The 19,012-nt window shown below is 40.8% G+C and overlaps 1 protein-coding gene across 2 annotated transcripts in view; it reads left to right on the top strand.

Moving 5' to 3' along the window:
• The window catches only part of FAM241A (family with sequence similarity 241 member A), a 272,688-nt gene extending 256,394 nt beyond the window's left edge, over window positions 1–16,294 (top strand). The window contains exon 2 of one of the 2 annotated variants that reach the window (XM_085578969.1): window positions 12,613–16,294. In XM_085578969.1, the coding sequence (XP_085435095.1) occupies window positions 12,613–12,858 (246 nt within the window). In that variant the 3' untranslated portion in view covers window positions 12,859–16,294. The remainder of the gene's footprint in view (window positions 1–12,612) is intronic. The other variant, XM_085578970.1, reaches the window with a different exon arrangement.
• The last annotated feature ends 2,718 nt before the right edge of the window (window positions 16,295–19,012 follow it).

Raw genomic sequence — 19,012 nt, 5'->3', positions numbered from 1 at the left:
TCCCTGCCGTGGCATTCCCGGTGCAGCCCACCCGTGAGCCGCCCCCGGTAACGCTCCATTGCGGCGGGGCTTATGCAACCTGCGTGGGGCTGCCCACGCGTGGTGCTGGAGTGTCCCGCCAGTGGGCCCGCCTGACCCGCGCTCTTCCCTCCGGGACGCTTAGTCCGCCTGGGCGAAAATGGGAGCAGATGGACAAGGGTAGTCCCGGCATGGCATCCACATGGGTATCTCGCTGGAAATAGCCGGGCTGTTCTTGCCATCCCCGGAATCCCCCCCAGTAGTTCAGCTCTTGCGTTCGTTCACTTGAGTATTTTAAGCTTTTGGTCTCTGTATTACTTAGGAAACGTAATGTACTGTAATTGGAGGAAAACACCAACTCTTTTTTTTTTTTTTTTTTTTTTTTTTTTTTTTTTGTCTGCTTCAGTATTTATATTTTTATGGCATGGAAGTGGGCTTTTTGCTTAGGAGCCGTTTCCCTATTGTTAGCTGTAAACTGCCTTTCCAGGCACTCTTTTGTTTTGCAGACAGCATCATCCCGCTGTTTAGACAAAGGCAGTGCTCTTAATGCACCTTTATTGATGTTTGATTTACAGGAAAAAAAGAACACAACCTTTTTCGTACACAATAGTAGAATGCAGTGATCAGCTCTGAAATGTACTAGCACTCATGATTGCACAGAGACAAACAGAGCTGCCGGGAGCGCATCCCTATGTAATTTCAGGATGGTTTTGATTGTATCAATAATTTTGATTGAAAATTCTTTTAAGATGCTCTGAACTTAACCATGTAACAGCTGAAATAATTTAATATTGGAAAGTGTCTGGTAGTACTTGCCTGACATGACATCTAGAAGCGGGCCACTCTGAAAGATTCTGGTACTTGAGAACCCACTTAGCCACATTTACGCCACATTTACGTAAGTCAGCACATCTGCTTGCCCCTTTCTCTAGAAAAATGGGGCAGAGCAGAGCACATGCCCGAATGTAGGGTAAGGACAGGACAAGTGCACCAAGGGGGGCTCAGAGTTCTTTCTGTGTCCATAAGCCCTCCTGCAGGATGTGCCAGGAGACAAGTAAGGAATATTTGCTGATTCTGGTTACTGTTCTCCCTGGAAGGAGAGGTTCAAAAGTTGCATCAGATCATCTCATGCATTACTGTGCTCAAACTAGTTGTAATTCCTTGCCAAGGAGCTTTCCCCTGCAGTTTACAGCTGCTTCTTAGCGACGGGTGTGTTGTGGTTTCAGGGGATGGTGCAGGCTGAAGAGCTGCCTTCCAGTGGTGCCTAAACACATGCTCAAATGAAACTGATAAAGGTACTGCTTGGGTGGCCACAGCCACACTTGGCTGTCAAATTCTCTTCCCACTTTCTCAAGCACAGGTAGGGATCCTGGCCCTTTCTGACAAGTTAGGGTGTAACAACTGGATAGCAGAGATTTTAAATATGCCACAAGGAAGAAGGAGAAAATCCTTCCTATTTATTGGATGTTTCAATGTCATAGCATAGAGTAGTTTTTCTGCACACAGAGGTGCAGTTAGCTGGGAAAATAATATAATAATTGGATAAATAAGCAGTATGATTCAGTATTATTTTATTTTTATGTGTAGGGAAGACATAAGGACACGAGAGTTGGTGGTACCTGCACTTGCTGCAAACTCTGACAGAAAGTCCCACATTATCTTGTTCAAGAGAAGAACAAACTTGTATCTTGATTTGGAGGGGCTCCTGTGTCACCAAACTTTGTCACACTCAGTACCTTTTTTGCTTTCTTGAGTGTGTTCAGTTTTCTCTCAAAATAATCAGTTTTCCCCGCCCTTTTTTGCTCTTATGGAAGAATTGTTGCTGACCTCTGCCTTTCCAGCCGGCAGGGATCCTGTTTCCAGGCTGGGTCCTTACTGGAGTCTCTGGTGGAGGCCCGGCGCTGTCGCTGTGTTTGCTGAGGGTATTTGCTCTGCCAGCACAGACTCTGGTCCTCAGCCTGTGTTTTCCTGTTCCGTGTTCTCTCTTGAGCTATGAACGTGTGCACCACCTTAGTCATATGTGCCATGCAAAAGAAAGGGGGCAAAATCTGCTGTGCTCTTGGTATAAATTCTTATTGCTCTCATCTGGTGTGAAGTAAAGCCTGCATGAGAGAAAATCCTTTGGCCTTTTTTGAGAGGGACTTTTAGGACTCCGAGGCTTCAAACCTGGGTATGATTTGGTTTTTCCCATTTCCTGAAAAATAAACACAGTTTGTGTAAGATCATACCTTGTAACAGAAAATGAAAAGAGTACCTTCTTGACAAGCAGAACCTAAGTAATAATGAGTACACCCTCTTTTAAGAAAGAGTATTCAGTTGGAAATAAATATATCTAATACCATACCCTCTGGCTTTAATTTTTTATTGAAGTTTGTTATTGTGCCAGCACAGGCATGTTTAATGAAATTATTGACAGGTACATTTTTGAAAGAGTGGAAGGATATGTATGTTATACATTGTCTTTGAAATTCGTTATTGCAATCAGCTGTAGAATTACCTACTTCTGTCATTAGATTTACAAACTGAATTGGATGATAATTTGATTTGTATCCTTTGTAAGTTTGCATGCAAAGGTAATTACACCTATTTTAGTCTTCAAAGCACTGCAGGACCTGGGTAGTTTCTTCCACCTCTCCTGTATTGCAGTGCTGGGGTTCAGAAGTAGTAAGTGAAAGCACCCAAAGATTCATCTACTCCTGAAGCCATGGGAGGAGGAGGTTGTTGCTTTGCCCCTCAAGATAACATTTTTTTCCTAATTGTTGATAGTTATTAATCAGACACATAAATTGTCCTGTATTTTCAGTATCACTAGAGATAAGGACCTCGGACCTCCTTCTCTAACCCACTTCCTAAAATAGGCTAGCCTCTGTCACATTACTGCATTCTAATCTCATCAACACCTATAAATTAAACTGTTAAATAAGAATAGAAAAGCATGAGGTGTGTATTAATAAAAGTTGATGCAGAAGTCCTGTGTTTGTATCGCCTGCATCCTGCACATGCCCACAGCAGGACATGAGGTGGTATTAGCAGGATGCAAACCCCCTGTCTGTCTTGAGGGACTTTGAAGCCATGCTGTGTGTCACACTGGAGCTCCTGACAGCTGTGGCACTGTGGTTGCCTTCTGTACTGAGAGCTGTGGGCAGTTCCCTGTCTGGGCAAGAATGGGGTTTAGTTCCTTGTAATCAAAGTTGAAAGCAATAAGAAAATTCCTAGTTGCTTCAGTGAAGCCAGGATCTCCACGCTGGTTTGGGATACACAGAATCCACAGTGCTGTTTAAGTGTGAAACCAAGGCTTCTAGAAAACGTTTAAGTGTAGAGTTAATATGTGATATGTGTATTTGCAGGTAGATTTTTAGCATAGACTATCACCTTTTCATTAACCTAAGTTTGTAAGCCTTTGGGATGTTTAATAATAATAATAATAATAATTATTATTATTATTATTATTATTATTATTATTATTATTATTACTACTACAGTGTTTTATGGCTATAAGTTGAGTATTTTATTTTCTAATAGATGACTTCAGATTTAGAGGTGCTCTTCCAAAAGGGCATTGAGAATTGATAATTTTGTTGAGGAGGTATGGGTGTCTTAACTAAATTCAAGCCCTGAACTTTTTGAATAACTTTACAGTATCACTAGTATTTCTCTAGAAATGGGGAGGATGAGCAGAAACAGAACTAGAGAATATCAACAGACCTGTGCTATGCCTTGTGTAAAATCTTCATTAGACTGTTGGGTGGCTGTGTGCTGTGTTGCTGATAATGAATGGTATAATTTCAGTAATAAGTCAGTAATGATGAAAAATGTTTCAAAGTACACTTGTATATGTGGAATTTGCAATGCCTAAGGCTGGAAACCTATTTCTAATTTATTCCACACTGAGATAATCTGAAAATTGTAGGTTTCCCTGGCTCACAATTGTTGGAATTTGTTTCCGAAAGTAGTCATACTTGACAAGGAGGACTTAATCCCAAATTTGTTCTATAGATAAATTCATTCTGTTGCAGAGGTTCATAACTATAAAATAATAGATGTTAATAACTTTCTTAAAAGCATTGTTAAGTTTTCTGGGGCTTAACAGAATTTGCAGGAAAAAAAAAACCAACTCTTCAAATATACCTGTAGCACCTACGATAGGTAGGATAATATGCTCTGTTTGAATGATGGGAAGATCCCATTTTCTTAAAGAAAAAGGTATTCTGGAGATAGAAGCAAATAGAAATATCCTCTCTTTAAAAGGCAAAAATTAACAGCTGTTGTTTTTCAGCAAGCCAGTGCATTTGATACCATGCTGAATGTACGGGGATTACAAACCTTTTTGCTGAGTCAAGCTGATCAGTTTTAGTAGGGGGCCCTGATAAATTAAATCAAATGGAAATTAAATGTTGCAGGTGTAATGAAAAAGTGGATTAAAGACTGCATTTGATTTAGTCTCTGTGTAAAATTGCAGTACAGATGGGATCAAGTTACAGGAACAGCAGGAGCATAAGAGGGAGTGTAAACAGCATCCTAAAATGGGAGAGAGAGGCCATAGATCTTGACATGGGGCAGGCAGGTTTTCTTTCCCATGGACCCTCCGGTGCCAGGTTCCTTTCCTGTCTTTCACACTTTCTCATCTGGTGCTGTATTAGTGGGAAATTTACTCGTGAAATTATGGGACATTTCTTGTGTTTATCAAGGGAAGCTTCTGTTCTTTTTGAAGCTATCTCTGTTCCATCCATAACAAGCTAAAGTATCTGGAAAAGCCTTTTCATCTCTTTAACACAAAACTTCTCCTGGTATTTCAGAGTTTGTTGAAGCAACTGTTGATTTTAAACTTGAGTTGCTGTAAAAGCTGACTGAAGGGAATCTGGCGCTGTTGCTTTTCTTATGTTGTTGCTTGTTTCTATAGAAACGTCTTGCCTCAATTTTATAAATGATTTCTAGATTCCTGCTGTAAAATAAATGTTAACCCAGTCTTTGGTTTGCAATCTTCTGTTTAAACTTCCTCTAAATATGTCACTTTCATTGGTAGCTGCTATAAAGTACCTTTGATATTACGGATTTTTCTAGTTTTCTTGCATTTACTTCTTTTTCCCAGAGGAAGAAGTTAAGCTTAGTTTTTTATGTCTTGTTTTTCATCTGGGATTGAGGTATTATTTTTTTTCATTTCCAAATCTATTGATCTTTTCATAGTTAAATATCAGATAAAAATTAGCCTAGAGAAATGAATGCGCTTGGCTGTTGTTTTTTTTCCCTCTCCAGACAGTTGAAATTAATTTTGTTATCTTTATAGTCTGTTGGCTCAATATCAAGATCTTTTTACTGCTTGCATTTACAAGGTTAGATACTGATTGTTCATTTTATGCTAGCAAAAGGTGAAAGGGAGACCTGTCTCTTCCTGTAGTAAAGAGGAAGAAAATAAGAAGCATTGCCAAAGATTCATTTGCCCTTGGCAAATTTCACTTTTCTTTTAATTAAGTGTAAGATATGTTTTAAGTACAAGAAAGCGGGGTGAGCTCCTGATCAGGTGCCAGGTGTTACTAGTAATGAAACTGTTGTGCCCATGTGGAGGAGTAGGAGGCAGAAAAGCAGTGCCCACCTGGCCAGAGCATCAGCAGGCTTGTGCTGGTGCCCTGCAATGGGCTGAGGCTGTGCTTTGCACTGAGAGGAGGCACCAGCTGGGATTCTGTTGGCTGCAGACCTCCAGAGCCTGGCTGTGGCAATACACTGGGTTCCGTGGATGGCTGAGTACCGGCGAGACTGGATCGTTCCTTCCCTCAGGGCTTCCATGGCTGGCTACCCAACTATTAAATATTTGTCGCTGTGTGTTGGCTGGTGTGTCCCTGTCTGCACCCAGATAAGTTGGTCTCTTATTCTAGCGGGGAGGGAACTTGTGGTTTCTTCCATCCTGGTCTCTGTCATCTGCTCACTTTCTTCTCTTTTTTTTTTTTTCTTATGAGTGGTCCTGAAGTAGTTTCAGTTTGCATCTTCTAAAAAAGATTACTCTGAGGCACTCTCTTCTGAACATTAACATTCCCAGCTTACTGAAAAATAATCCTATGTTTTTGAGAGTAAGCTTGTTCTTAAAGTTATACCTCACTGCCTTTTTTGACATTTAGGTGTCTGTGGGCTTCAGACAGCAGACACACCACCTGTTCCTAGGAGTAAAAATAACCACGACTGGAGTAAAATAGGTAGTGAGCAGTTAAATACTGCAGGGAAAACTTCTTACTTGGAAAAAAAAAAGAAATGTTCAGATGGGTGTGTAAACGTGCTATCCCTGCATTTCTTTATTAGACGGTTGGGGTTTTTTTAATACCTCATTCAGAAGTCATCCCTGCATTCTTTATTCCAGGGGTTTTCTGATGTCTCATTTAGATGTCATTAAACACATGCTTGCTATGGAACTGAAAAGTGATTTCTTTTATATATAATGCGGAAATTATTCAATTAAATATGCCATTCTTTTTCTTTCTTTTATAACTGTACGTATGATGAATTGTGATCTGGGGCATGTCAAACACTTTGGAGACACTGATACTCTGTGATAGAGGTGAACATTGAGTATACTTTTTGTGTCCTCTCTCATTGCCTTCTTTGCCTAGCAGCACTTTTTTGGCTGTAAAATCATAAGCTTTTAAATGGAGTGTAGCTATTTTTCCAATTCATTGGCTTTTTTTCCCATTGTTGGAGTTCAGTGTTTGTTTAATGTCCTTTCAGGCAGTAGATGCAAGAAAAGAGGCAATTACAGACTTGTACTCAGTCTGGTGCTGTTGTTAAATCTGTGGTGGGAATTTTTCAAATTGAGCAAGAGAAGACTTGAGGTTTCTTCTGTTCATTAGTCATGACCAAATAGAAGAATGCTACTTGGTTTGCTTTAATGAGCCTTGCACCTTCAGAATGGTTCAAGGGATTTTTTTTTAACATCCTGGATCTTCATGAGGAGCAGGTTCCTTGTGTTCATCTATTCTCTCCTCCCACAAAACAAAGGCTCTTGAACTTTATCCAATTATTTCACTCAAGTCAGTTACTTGGGGTTTTTTTTCCACACACACTCAAAAATCCCAAACTAAACACGCCACCTCAAGATTCTTAGGCTAAGTGTGGAAAACTGTGGCTCAGGCTGCTGCTTCAGCAGATCTAATGCCTGGAAAACCTTAACTATACCTGTTCTCCACACAGCCACAGGAGGAGTGAGGTTACAGAACTGAAACTTGTGGTTACTTTAGAGCTGTTCATGTGCTCCCATGCTCTTTTTGATTACACACATGAAAATAACTTCCCAAGTGTGTAGGGTTGTTTTGTGTCCCTCTTGGATCCATTTGTGTTCTGCATTCTCCAAGGGCTTGGTAGACTTTCTTGGTGTGATCTGCAAATGGTCAGGAGGAGGAGTGGTGTGCTTTCAGCAATTTGAGGGGAAAAGACCATAAACTGGCTATATTACACATTGGAGATACAGACAGGGATCAGTCTTGGGCCATTGAGAAAAGTTCAGTGCTAACTTTATCCTTCTCTCCCAGGGAATAGCATGTGACTCACTGCAAAGATGGCTTCTTTCCGGGGGATGGATGTTCTGATGGGATCTCATGTTTCACTGCCTGGTCAAAGCACCCTTTGATAGGAAAGGAGTAAGCAAGAAAAAGGTTGTCCTGTCAGGCTGGTGTGGAGCAGCCTGTACTCGTGACATACCATGTGTTTTCCCGAGTTTGGGAAGCAGTGAGTTTCAGTGAATGTGTGGAAGTTTGCCATAAGCAGGGGTAGTTAGTGGTCGGAGCACAGGGAATTTTGTGTGTTGTGTTGATGACAAGCACAACTGGAAAAGCCACAGTCAGACGTTAGTTGGGTTCAGCAGGATGAGTAGGACTTTACCTTCTTTGTTCTTTTAAAGCTAGTCAAGGAAAAGATTCGGTTACATGTAGGATTTTCTTCCAGAAGCACTTCAGGGATGTAGGAGCATCAGCTGTTCTGGAAGCAGACAGAACTTGGCACTTAGTAGCTCCTCTGTGACCTCCTTGTAGGGTTTCATTCTGAAAAAAGGTGATTTTATGGTGTCCTGCATCACATCTGTGAGGGCCTGTCATGGTTCTCCTTGAAACATCAAAGCCCCTAAGCTATTTGACCTTAACAGAGGGGAAAATTTAGTTCCAGGTTTCAGTATAAAAGGTTTTTAGAGTTTGGATCTTCAAGTTCTGACTTTCTGCCAGTAAACAGTGGGAGACAGCAGACCGTGGCTTTGCTGATGAAAATCTGCCATTTTAAATAGGGAGGGAAATTTTAAAATATCAAACATCTGAAAAGACCAGAGGAAATTGAGTGGTTGGTGGAACCTGCAGATACCAATGGGTTTGTGAAGGCCTTTGTGCATGCTGAGCAGTGGAGCAGATCAGGTGCTTCCCTTTCTGTTCTGTATGATAACTCTGGTTTTCGCTTTAAATAATTTAAAATAAAAAGTTAGAAACCAAATACAAAATTGACTATAGAGTGCTGCAAGCACTGGAGCTCCCAGCACAGGAAGAGCATGGACCTGCTGGAATGAGTCCAGTAGAGGGTCATGAAGGTGCTCAGACATGCATACAGGCTGAGAGAGTTGGGGCTGTTCAGCCTGGAGAAGAGAAGGCTCCAGGGAGCCATTATAGCACCTTGCAGTGCCTAAAAGGAGAGAATAGGAGAGGGACTATTTACAGGGGCATGTGGGGATAGGACAAGGGGCAATAGTTTCAAGCTGACAGTATAGATTCAGAATTCAGACTAAGTCATCCCAGTAAGTCTAAAATAAAATTATATTGATCTAAAACTAATTTAAATTACAATAAGAAGTAATTCATTACAGTAATTTGATAAGAAACATTAGGTTAGGAAACAAATGCAATCAGCATTTCAATACATTCTGGTTTAGACTTCGCTTAGGAAAGCCTTGTTCTCATTTCTCCTTCAGGAATAATACCATATGTGTATATTTGGTGAGTGCCTTTCAGCCAGTTGGAGGAAGGGGGGAAGAGAATTCTTGTCTGGGAGGCAATGCTGCTGTTCTTTTCAGGAATTATTTTGGGCATATATTAATCTGTATCCATCTAGATCTCTGGCTGCACTGCTGTTCCCCAGTCCTTCTGAATTTCTTCATAAGTCCTGTGTTTTAAAGAGTGAGGAAAGGCAAACAAATGAGTGAAGATGAGGTGGTCCTTTCTTACATTCCCTCCTGAGCTGTAGCAGATGAAGTCTGGGAGTTCCCCCTGCATGGCACCTGTTAATTATGAGAAGAGCAGCGGGGAAAAGCCTGGAAAGCATGATTTCTCTGGGGCTAGGGCAGATCAAGAAATTCCCTCTGCTCCCTCCTGATACACAATCGATTCTTAAAAGTCATGAAGCCTAGGCTGGGCTGTTGAATTTTAAAATAGCAACTTTGAAACAGAAACTTCTGCTTTTACATGAGGAAGCTCTGGTTTTGTAGAGGCAAGGGGGTGCAGCTGATCAGAATGGGTGCATTTCTCTGTCCACATTTTGTCTGTTATGGTAGTGTCTGTCTAGCTTCAGGCTGATTCAGCAAGATTAGTATGAAAATAGCCCTATGAAAATAGTTCAGTAAAAATTAAAGAGTCAGCTGGGAACTGTGTGTTCACTGAAGATGGCCAAATTCTAAAATTGTTTAGGAAAGTATTTTTTGGCCAAAAGAAAAAAAAAATTGGTTCTGAGGTTATGATTTGAGAGCTATGGTACATATATGCGGCTGCATGCCATTTTACTGTTGCCCTGAAGGTTAGTGAGAGAAACAAGAAATTCTAGCTGCAGTGTTAAAGCTTATTTATTACTCCTTAGCAATTTGGAGTATTGTAACTTTACTAGCATTTGCCCTAATTCTGTTTTAGCTACACCTCTGAAGAAATGCATTTGTCCAGCATGTGAAATATTATGCAATAGTAAACAAAAATATGCCATCAGTGTTTCATGACTGATCATCTGTTCTCAGCTTCACTTGCTTATTGCTGAGTTGCCTGAAGCTAGATATGCTTATCCTGAATTAACTGAAACAGACTTTGGAGTATTGAGAATTTCCTTGATCATTTTGAATGGTTTTGTAAGCTATTGAAAAATATTTGGAAAAATAACTTGACACTTGTTTTATAGTTAAACATACACTTGTCAATCTCTGTGCCTGGCAGCTCCCTGTGTGTAATTCCTTTGGAATCCATGAATCTATCCTTGTTTGAGAAGGTGAGGGAGGGGTAGTGAAAAAATAAAAAATACCTGACAGCCTAAGTGAGATGGAATTTACTATGTCAACTTTGCTTAAGAGAGGGTGTGCAACTTCTTGCTGTTAGCTTATCAAAGCAAGCAGGGCAGCCAGTGCAGTTGTATGTCCTCTGCCTCGTACCAGGAAAGGCACTGTTGGCAGAAGGTGTGGTTAATCCTGCTTGGCCCAGTGGGAGCTGCAGAGGACCTGCAGACCTGTGCCCGCTGGCAGCCTCCTGGCAGCCTCACTTGCTCTGTGTGAAGGCTTCCAGGACCTTGCTGAGTACCACTGAGAAGCCTGGGGTAAAGAAGTGATGTGCATGTTTTTCCCCCCTCCTGGTTGCCCTGGCCATGGCTAAAAAATTTAGTGATTTCTCAGCTGTTCTCTCAGAAGTGATCTCTGCACGGCTTGATGTGAGCTGTGCTCTGATCTTCTCCACCATCATCTGTCATGTACTCCCTCTGATCTCTGCATGCAGGAAGCAAATAAATTTATTTTCCCTTCCCACCACATCCCTTCACTTTTCCTCTAGTTGTTGTGATCAGTATACCAGCTGTTGTGTGAGTATACTCTTAAGCTAAGAGTCTGTTTGTCTCCCTGTGCTCTTTGAGAATGGAGGAATTGGAGTTCCACTGTATTCCCAGCCCCACTGAGTTTACAGGGGTTCACAAGAGGCTCTGTTTTTCCAGAACAGACTGATCTTGAAACATTTGGATTATCAATGAGTCAATGTTTCTTTGAATTTAATTGAATAAAATAAAGCACAGTTAAAACCAATTTGCTGAAGGAAATCCAGTAAGGGGGAGAAAATAACCTGGGCTTACGAAGTGAGCTGAAAAGAGGCAAGTGTCTGTACTGCAGTTCTCCCTGATCAGGATGTTCTGTAGAACCACAGAAGGAGTGAACAGAATGTTAGTTATGAATTAGTTATGAACACATTACTATTTAGGCTTCCTTCACCTCTCCCTTTATGGGACTCAGTACTGAAGCTTAAACCAGGCTCTTAATGAGTAAGTAAATTTTAAAAAGAAAAAAAAGTCCTGGTACTTTCAGCTGAGGGACTGTTGGGGTTTTCTTTTCAGCAGCAGCTGTAGGGCTTTACCCAGAGCATTCAGCCAGCAAATTCTGCATGGTGGCCTAAAGTCTGACTTAGAAAAACAATATTAGCTTCCATTGGTGTTTGCTGTATGTTTTTCTGTAAGAATGGTAATTCACTTTATTATTTGCTCTCTAATGGAGAGCCTGGTTCTGATGTGAAAGGGAATTTCTGTTTCTCTACCAAGACCATGCCATGGAACAAGGGATGCAGAATAGCATTCATCCTTGAAGATGGAGCATGTTTGCTTTCAATCTGGGAGTAGACTAATTGCACACAGAGCTTTTGGGCAATTTGTACGACCTATTGATCAGTCAGCTGAATTATTTATGAGTACCTGCTGTATGTGTTTTCACTGCTGCCTAATGGAAGCATTAGAAGACTCATGTTCATCATCTTGAAAGCATGTTTGCCCTGTCATACCCAAACACACGGCAATAGGGCTTTGTGCAAAGAATCTCTGGACACCGGGCAGAGAGATGGGATCTCAAGCTCTAATCTAGTTGCAGTTTATATGGTGATACATTCCTGTTTTCTGCAATGATATTTACCTGTGTCATCTTCATTTAAAGATGGATCTCTGCCTTCCTGTGCATTTGCTCTGCCAGTTTTTATTTCACAAAAGGTCCAGAACTTGTTTCTCCTTCCCTTTTGGTTTTTATGCCACCACTTTGTGTCTGTGCAGTCCTTGGGTCTGTCTTCCTTTGCTGGACTTGCATGGCTTCTTAAACCAACATTGGGATAGATGTTTGTCACTTTACTAGTCAGATGCAGTGCCCTTCTTTCAGTAGTGATTAGCAGCCCTTCATTTACCTGGCCTTCAGTACACAATATTTCATAGTCCATCTTTAATAGTTTGATATCATTCTTGTAGTTCTGGAGATGTTCTGGAAATAGTTCAGCCAAATCTCCTCCCTGAAATGAGAAACATCTCATTCTGTGGTGGTTGCCCTGACAACCACAGGCACGTTGCACAGACAGGTAAGATGTATGAGCTGCAGGAGAGCTTTACACCTCTAGAGTGGCATCTGGAGGGGAGGGAGGCTGTCATGTATTTGTAGCACCACTTCAGATGTCCCAGGTTTGAACAAGTTACATCCGTAGCATTGTACCAAGGTCACAAGTTATGTAGCATTTTCAATCTTTTGATTTAAGGAGTAGATTTATTGCATGTGTACCTTAGTTTTATGCATTCAGATAGAAACAGATGAGAGACTTGTTCAGAATCACAGTAATAAAATTGTACAACATATTTCCTCTTTTTGTCTTCTGTCTGCAGGTCCACCAAGAACAAAGGAACCACACCACGGAACCTGTGATAGATGACTATAAGAAGATGGGGACTCTGTTTGGAGAACTAAACAAAAGCCTTATCAGAATAGGCTTCACAAGGATGTACTTTGGAGAACGGATAGTAGAACCCGTGATAATTATATTCTTCTGGGTTATGCTCTGGTTTCTTGGCCTACAAGCTCTTGGACTGGTGGCTGTTCTGTGCCTTGTCATTATTTATGTACAACAGTAAAATTTTATAGATACTATTTGGATTATGTATTTCTACACTGTCACTATGTCAGTGGATTTATGTGTTTAAGTAAATGGGTTGTATATCAAAAGCTGCAATGCTTCAAATTGCTGAACTTCCAATGAGGACTAAAATTACATTTTAAACCAAATCAGCACTGCCCTGCTACATCTTTTAGGGGGAAGAAAGGAGATGTTTGTAATATAATGGTGTGAAATGTACCGTTTTCTGTGCTCTTGGGGCCTTAGCCAAAGGAGTGGCTTTTCATTTTCCACTCCCCTCTCCCCATGTTCTTGCTTTGTATAGTGAAAATTTCATGTCTGGTTTTAAGAGAACACGTGCTATGAGTGCTCTGTTTCACTGCTGGGAGGGCTCATGTGCTGTTTGTTCCCTGAATTTGCATAATTTGTTTGTGTTTTGCTGAAAAGCTAAATCTGCATAAGGGAGGTTTGGTACCAAACCCGCATTTGTAAGATGAGTACAATTTCCAGACACAAAAGCAACTTGGGGTAGTGTAGTTTATAGTAAGCTCTTCCCCCAGGAAACAAGCTGTGCCAGTGAAATGTCTTTATACTAATGTTAGTGACATCACACAGGACTTCAGCTGTTGTTCAAGAAAAATTGCAGTCTGCATTGGCCAAGCAGTCTGGTGTAGCACTGCCTTGTTTTTTTGGAAATATACTCAGCTCCTGCTGCTATTTTTCTTTCTTTATTTTTTGTACTTGCTCTTTCCCCCAGCCCTCCTTCTTAAGATAAATATTTGGATAATTCATGGAGTTTGTAGGTAGTTCCAGCTGCAGTGTTGGACACTTGCCATTCCAGACAATGTGAATGTTGTCTGCTTCCTCTGGGTGGTGTGACAAGTGGCTGAACAAGCAGTCAGCAGACCAGATCTCTCAGTGCTTCCCACATTTGCTGCAGTGTGGGCCCACACAAGCTAAAGCTTCGTGCACCTAAGCAAACTGGACCTGTTTCCTCATGCAAGGCAAGAATGGAGTTGAAACCAGGTGGTTATTTTATTTAGTGGTCTTACCTGGTTCCTTTCCATACTAGGCAGCAAAAATACCCACCTACAGGTATATGTCATGGGCCACACAGCCTAGGGAATAGGTTCTATAGATTCAGGATAAAATTCACTCAGCTCCCCAGTAACCACCCCAGGGTGTTCTGGGTATTTCCAAGTTCTCTTCTTCTCCTGAAAAGAAACAGAAAAATGGGACAGAATCTTTACTACTTATACTTTACTACTACTGCTGAATGGGCTAACAATTTAATATTTGTTGTACATTACTCTTAGAAAGAAACTTAATTGCAGAATTGATTTCATCTGTGGTAGAGTGAAATTACGTATTTGCTTAAAGAGATGTAATAGGAGATGTGAAATTTACAGAAAATTATTTAACCTTTTGCAGTGACTTTTTTCCTAAATGTTTTTACAACAATAAATTAGTTGAAGATGCTGTCTTATTCAAAGACTTTTAAAGTTAAGGGAGGGTTCCCTATAGTCCCATTCCTGCAGCTGGATTCTCAAGTCCATCTTTTTGCATGGATCATTTTGTCTGTTAGGCTCTGTTTCCAGGACTGCTGGCCCCATTTCTTACAGACTTTCCTTTTAGGGAAATAATTGTTATTTAGGGCAGTGAACATGAAAGTCCTGCTCCTCTAGATTATTTTGTATTGAAATGCCATCTCTTGATGCGTCTCTGTGCTTTTCTAATGAGCAGGTAGTATCCTTCTGAGGAGACAGGTCACCTCTCTGGATCTTCAGATGACTCTGCGTGTGGATTCAGGAGGCTCTGCTGGACCAGCAGGACTGCAGGGCACTGGGACTGAGGCCCAGCTGTGTAGCTAGATGGCAGCCTGTGTTGATTGGCACTGGTTAAATAGTTCTGCTGGTGGCAAGGAAACCTTGGACAGCAGGTAGAGGCTGAGCTCAGAGCCAGGAGCTCTGTACTCAAAAGTGCCTAGGGGTAAGCTTTGGGTTTGTTTCAAGTCCCCTATAAGGAGAACATCTGTTTACATCTTTGCAGATTTGTATAAATAGAATGATGGGGTTATGTGTATTCTCCTCCTGTATAAGGGTTGTATTACAAAAGCATCCTGTTGTTAAAAGTTTAAAAACATCCTTTCTTTCTTCCCACAATCCAGTTACTGTACAGAGGATCTCATTTAATTCCCTTCATCCCATAGGAAGAAGTGTTTCTGTGATACCCTTGTTGCAGTAGTTCTGTTGTGTAAAGGTGCTGTGCTGTGAGATAGCATGTGGTATTTTCTTGAAGTGGTGATTGTGCTCTGTACATAAGGAAGGGGGAACAGTGAGCCACGGGTGTGACCAACAGCTTCGTTTATATACATGTGACCTTTCAGCATGAGCAGAACTGTGACTGTTGCACTTGTGAATTCAGTTCAGTTGTTTGTTCGATGTTCATGTTTGTGTACATGTACTCTGGGGAAAGGTAAGGGTAGCTTTGGGGCTGGTACTGGGTTTAGTGAATGCCTTAAGTGGTTTCTCTTAAGGGTAACTAATGGTCCTTTTTAGAAGTTTCGCGTTTTTAACCTGAAAAAACAGTGCTAGTGGTGTAAGGTTAGCTGAAAATGAAAAAAGAGGAATGCATTGCATGGTCAATTCTCCTCTCCTGTTTGGTTTCATACATTCCCTTGTGTATAACAGTTTGTACTGAAATGTCTGTCCTAGTTTTGTGCTATTGCTGTACTATCTCCTTCTCATTTGCAGGAAAGGCAGGAGGAGCTAAGGAAAAAGGGGAACTGGGATAGAATCAGACATAAAGAGTGGAAAGTGGAATGGGGTGAAATGATGAATATATGTGTCCAAAGAAAACTGATCATTAATGTGTGCCAAAAGTGAGGGGGAAATAGGTGAACAGTCCTTGTTTGTGTTTTTTTATTCCATCCAGACATAGTAGGAAGGCAAAGGAAGCACCAAATGTTCAAAAGATGTCCCTAGTTAAAAAGGCAGGAGGTTAATTTTTAAAAAGAAAAAAAAGGCAATTTCACTGTTGTCTATATAGTAAAAATTGTTATTTATGCTGTTATTATTATTATTGATAGAACTAAAAGCACCTGTGTGTAGGACTGTATGAAAGAATTATGTCCCTTAAATCTGTGTTTAACAACAAACAATATAATTCCTGTTGGTCAGTGTGACATTGCAAACGCTTTACATAACCTCCATTTTTTAAGGGATGGACTCTTCAGTGCTGCTTCACGACTGCCAGATGCATAAATGGTTGCAGTAGTGTGTACAGAAGAGCTCTGCAGGAGAATCTTGGAGAACTCTGTTTGCACTGAAACATCATCACATCAAAACTGTCCATATATAAAGGAAAAATCTCACTTCTTAAAAAACTCTGTATTGAATGAATCCTATGGGAAGCACTTTGTTACTCTTTCTAATAAAAAGTATTTCCATCAGTGAGATCTGTGAATTCTTTGTGGTGCTTTGTTCAAGTTACTTGGGTCCTTTCAAAATGTCATGCTAGGCCCAGATAAAATAGGGCAGTGTTTAGATATCCACTGAAATCAGTTAGCTCAGCTGATGGAGGAAAAACTGCAGTACAAGAGCTGAATAAACTGCATCAGGTCTCTATGGTTGTATGCATCAAGTTATGCTAAACTAAAAGAAAATAAATAGTAGATCTAGATGTCAACAAATAAGGGCAACGTTATGGTGTAAAGTAGGTTTTCTTTCACAGTGTGTCTGTTTTGTATTCAGAGCAGCCTCTGAAGGGAACCAGATGTGGTCAGGAGTGTGAAAAATCCTTTGAAGTGACAATTGCTGTGCCACAGAAAGGTTTGGGTGTTATCAGTTGGATTTTTTTAGATACACATAGAACATCACGTGGTTCAAAACAAATCTACTTCAAGCTGTTGTTTTGGTTTGCTTCTGCAGGTCAGAAAGGTGTTCATTCTGTCATATCCAGCAGACTCTTCAATGTATCTATGTTGCTCAGGATGCCCAGTGATTTAAGGAGTTAATGTTTTTTTAAAGTATCAAAGTTGAATTTTGGTCTTTTGAACTCTTACTGAATGTGCACAAAAGAAATAAGGTTCATTCCTGAATAAATTAAAGCCTTCCGATTTTTTTTCAGTTAAAGTAACTTTGTCAGGCCTTTTATAGAGTGCATGCAAATTCAGAACAACCTGGCTTTGACTCTGATTCTTTCCATCCTGGGCTTTGCTCTGGGGTTTAGAAACTTCTTAGCCTCTCCTCTCTGCCAGAAATGACAGCTTTATCTGCTTTGTCCATTCCTCCTTTAACTCTGGTATTTCCTTCTCTAGGGGTGTTCATGTTGAACAGTCTTTCTCTGTTCAGCCAAGGGTTTAGGCTTTTTCATCATTCAGTCTTATTTAAAGCCACCTAGACAGAAAATCTATTTTCAGATTGGTATTTTGTTTGTTTTACTGTGTGCCTGCTTAGCACCAGAGGGGGAAAATAGAAGATTTTTTAAAAAGATGCGTATGCTGGTCAATCTGTTCTTTTTTACAGTGCTTATCTGCTGGTTTAGATGATGGTTACCAAACTCTGGTTTGCAATCACCAAAGAGCACATTGCAAGTGTGGAGGGTAAGGAGCTGTTGGGAGGCTGGCAGCAGGATTTTGAGAATAGACAGGTCAAGCAGCACGTGGCTTAGGGTTGTTTCAGGCTTAAACAGGCAGGTGGACTTAAGTAGCTTCCTTTAAATCCTTGGTTGCTTCCAGGAATCTCTCCGAATGCATATAAAATTATTAGTTTTCCTTCTACTGAAGGAATCTCACTCTGAAGAAAACTGAGCTTTCACCAGCTCCGTTTTTCACAGAGGAATCAAAGGGAATGGGAAAGGGGAATTGGACTAATAATAGCAAGTTTTAACTTGCATGCAAGCTTCTGGTCTTTTCAAATTCTGGTCTTGTCCTATCCAGATAATATTTGTGTCTTGTGTGCAGTTGTCACTAGTCTTTATCGCCCCCCCCCCCTCCCCCCCCAGCCTATATATGTATTTTCTAAGTAGTAGGAAAGTGAAGTTGCTGTGATAATATATATTTTTCCCAATTTATTGAGAACTACACACCCTCTTTTTCCCCCTCAAGTGTCAGGAGGGGTGTGACTGGGTTAAAGCCCTTCTGGTGACAGGAGCTGCTCTCTGCAGCCTCAGGCTTCCAGTACTGTTGAAATACCTGGAGCCCAAGTGGCATGGAAGGGACTGTTGTACCACAGTCCAAGGGATTCGATCAGGCAGTGTTTGAGACAGAGCTGTTACAGAGTGCTGTCAAGATTTTATGTTCTTTTAATGAAATTTAATTAAGCCTCATTCTTTCTTGGCTTTTCCTGGTACCATTACCTTGTGTTCTGAATGAATGTTGCTTGTGGCAAATGGTTCTGCTTCTGGAACCCATCACTATTTGTCTAGGCATCCTTTCAGTTGTACCATTTACTCTTAATTGCATTTTAAAACATTACAAGGGGAAAGGGCTCATCTTCCAGTCCTCATTTGGATGAGGTTTTAATTAATATCTGTTAGAAGGGAGCCAAATTAGTTTCTGGCACACTGCTGAGGGCTTCCTTTCAGAGGAAAAAGATGCTAACTGATGTATGGGGGATGAATTTATGAGGTACATAGATTTGCATGCCGACCAGAATGAGTGGTAGAAAGTGACCATTCTTCTGTCCTAGTTCACAAGTTGTCTGGTTTTTATTGTAGCAATCTTCCTCAAGCTAGCTGGAGCATACCTCCTAGGTGCAAGAAGTCCATAGCAAGGAAGTGAATTACTAAGGAAAATTCTTTGTCAGCCAAAATCCTGGTCTATAACAGGAAGTCTCTTCTTGACTTGAATGAAATTTGAGTCAGTGCTTTGGCTTATTCAATCTTCACGTTGAATATTTTGCCTGCTTATTGTTTTAAACCATCTTTTCATTCATGTCCTTTCTAAAAGCTGGTAATAACAGTCCAAAATTCTTGAAGGCCACTCCTCTGTCAATAGCTGTGACTGGTGGGGCTGAAGGTAGCCTGTGAATATGGAATGACAGGTCACAGAGCCAGACTGATGTGTCTTCAATGCCACCTGGCTGGTGTTACAAAGCCTTCAAGCAGGTTTTTGACATTTCCTTTGCTGTCGCTTTCTGTATTTATGCATCGTTAGGTGCTGAATGAGGGTT

The sequence above is a fragment of the Lonchura striata genome, chromosome 4 (assembly GCF_050655825.1).
Source record: "Lonchura striata isolate lonStrDom1 chromosome 4, ASM5065582v1, whole genome shotgun sequence".
Lineage (NCBI taxonomy): Eukaryota > Metazoa > Chordata > Aves > Passeriformes > Estrildidae > Lonchura > Lonchura striata.
The sequence above is the reverse complement of the archived record's forward strand: the minus strand, read 5'-3'. Positions and strand labels throughout refer to the sequence as shown.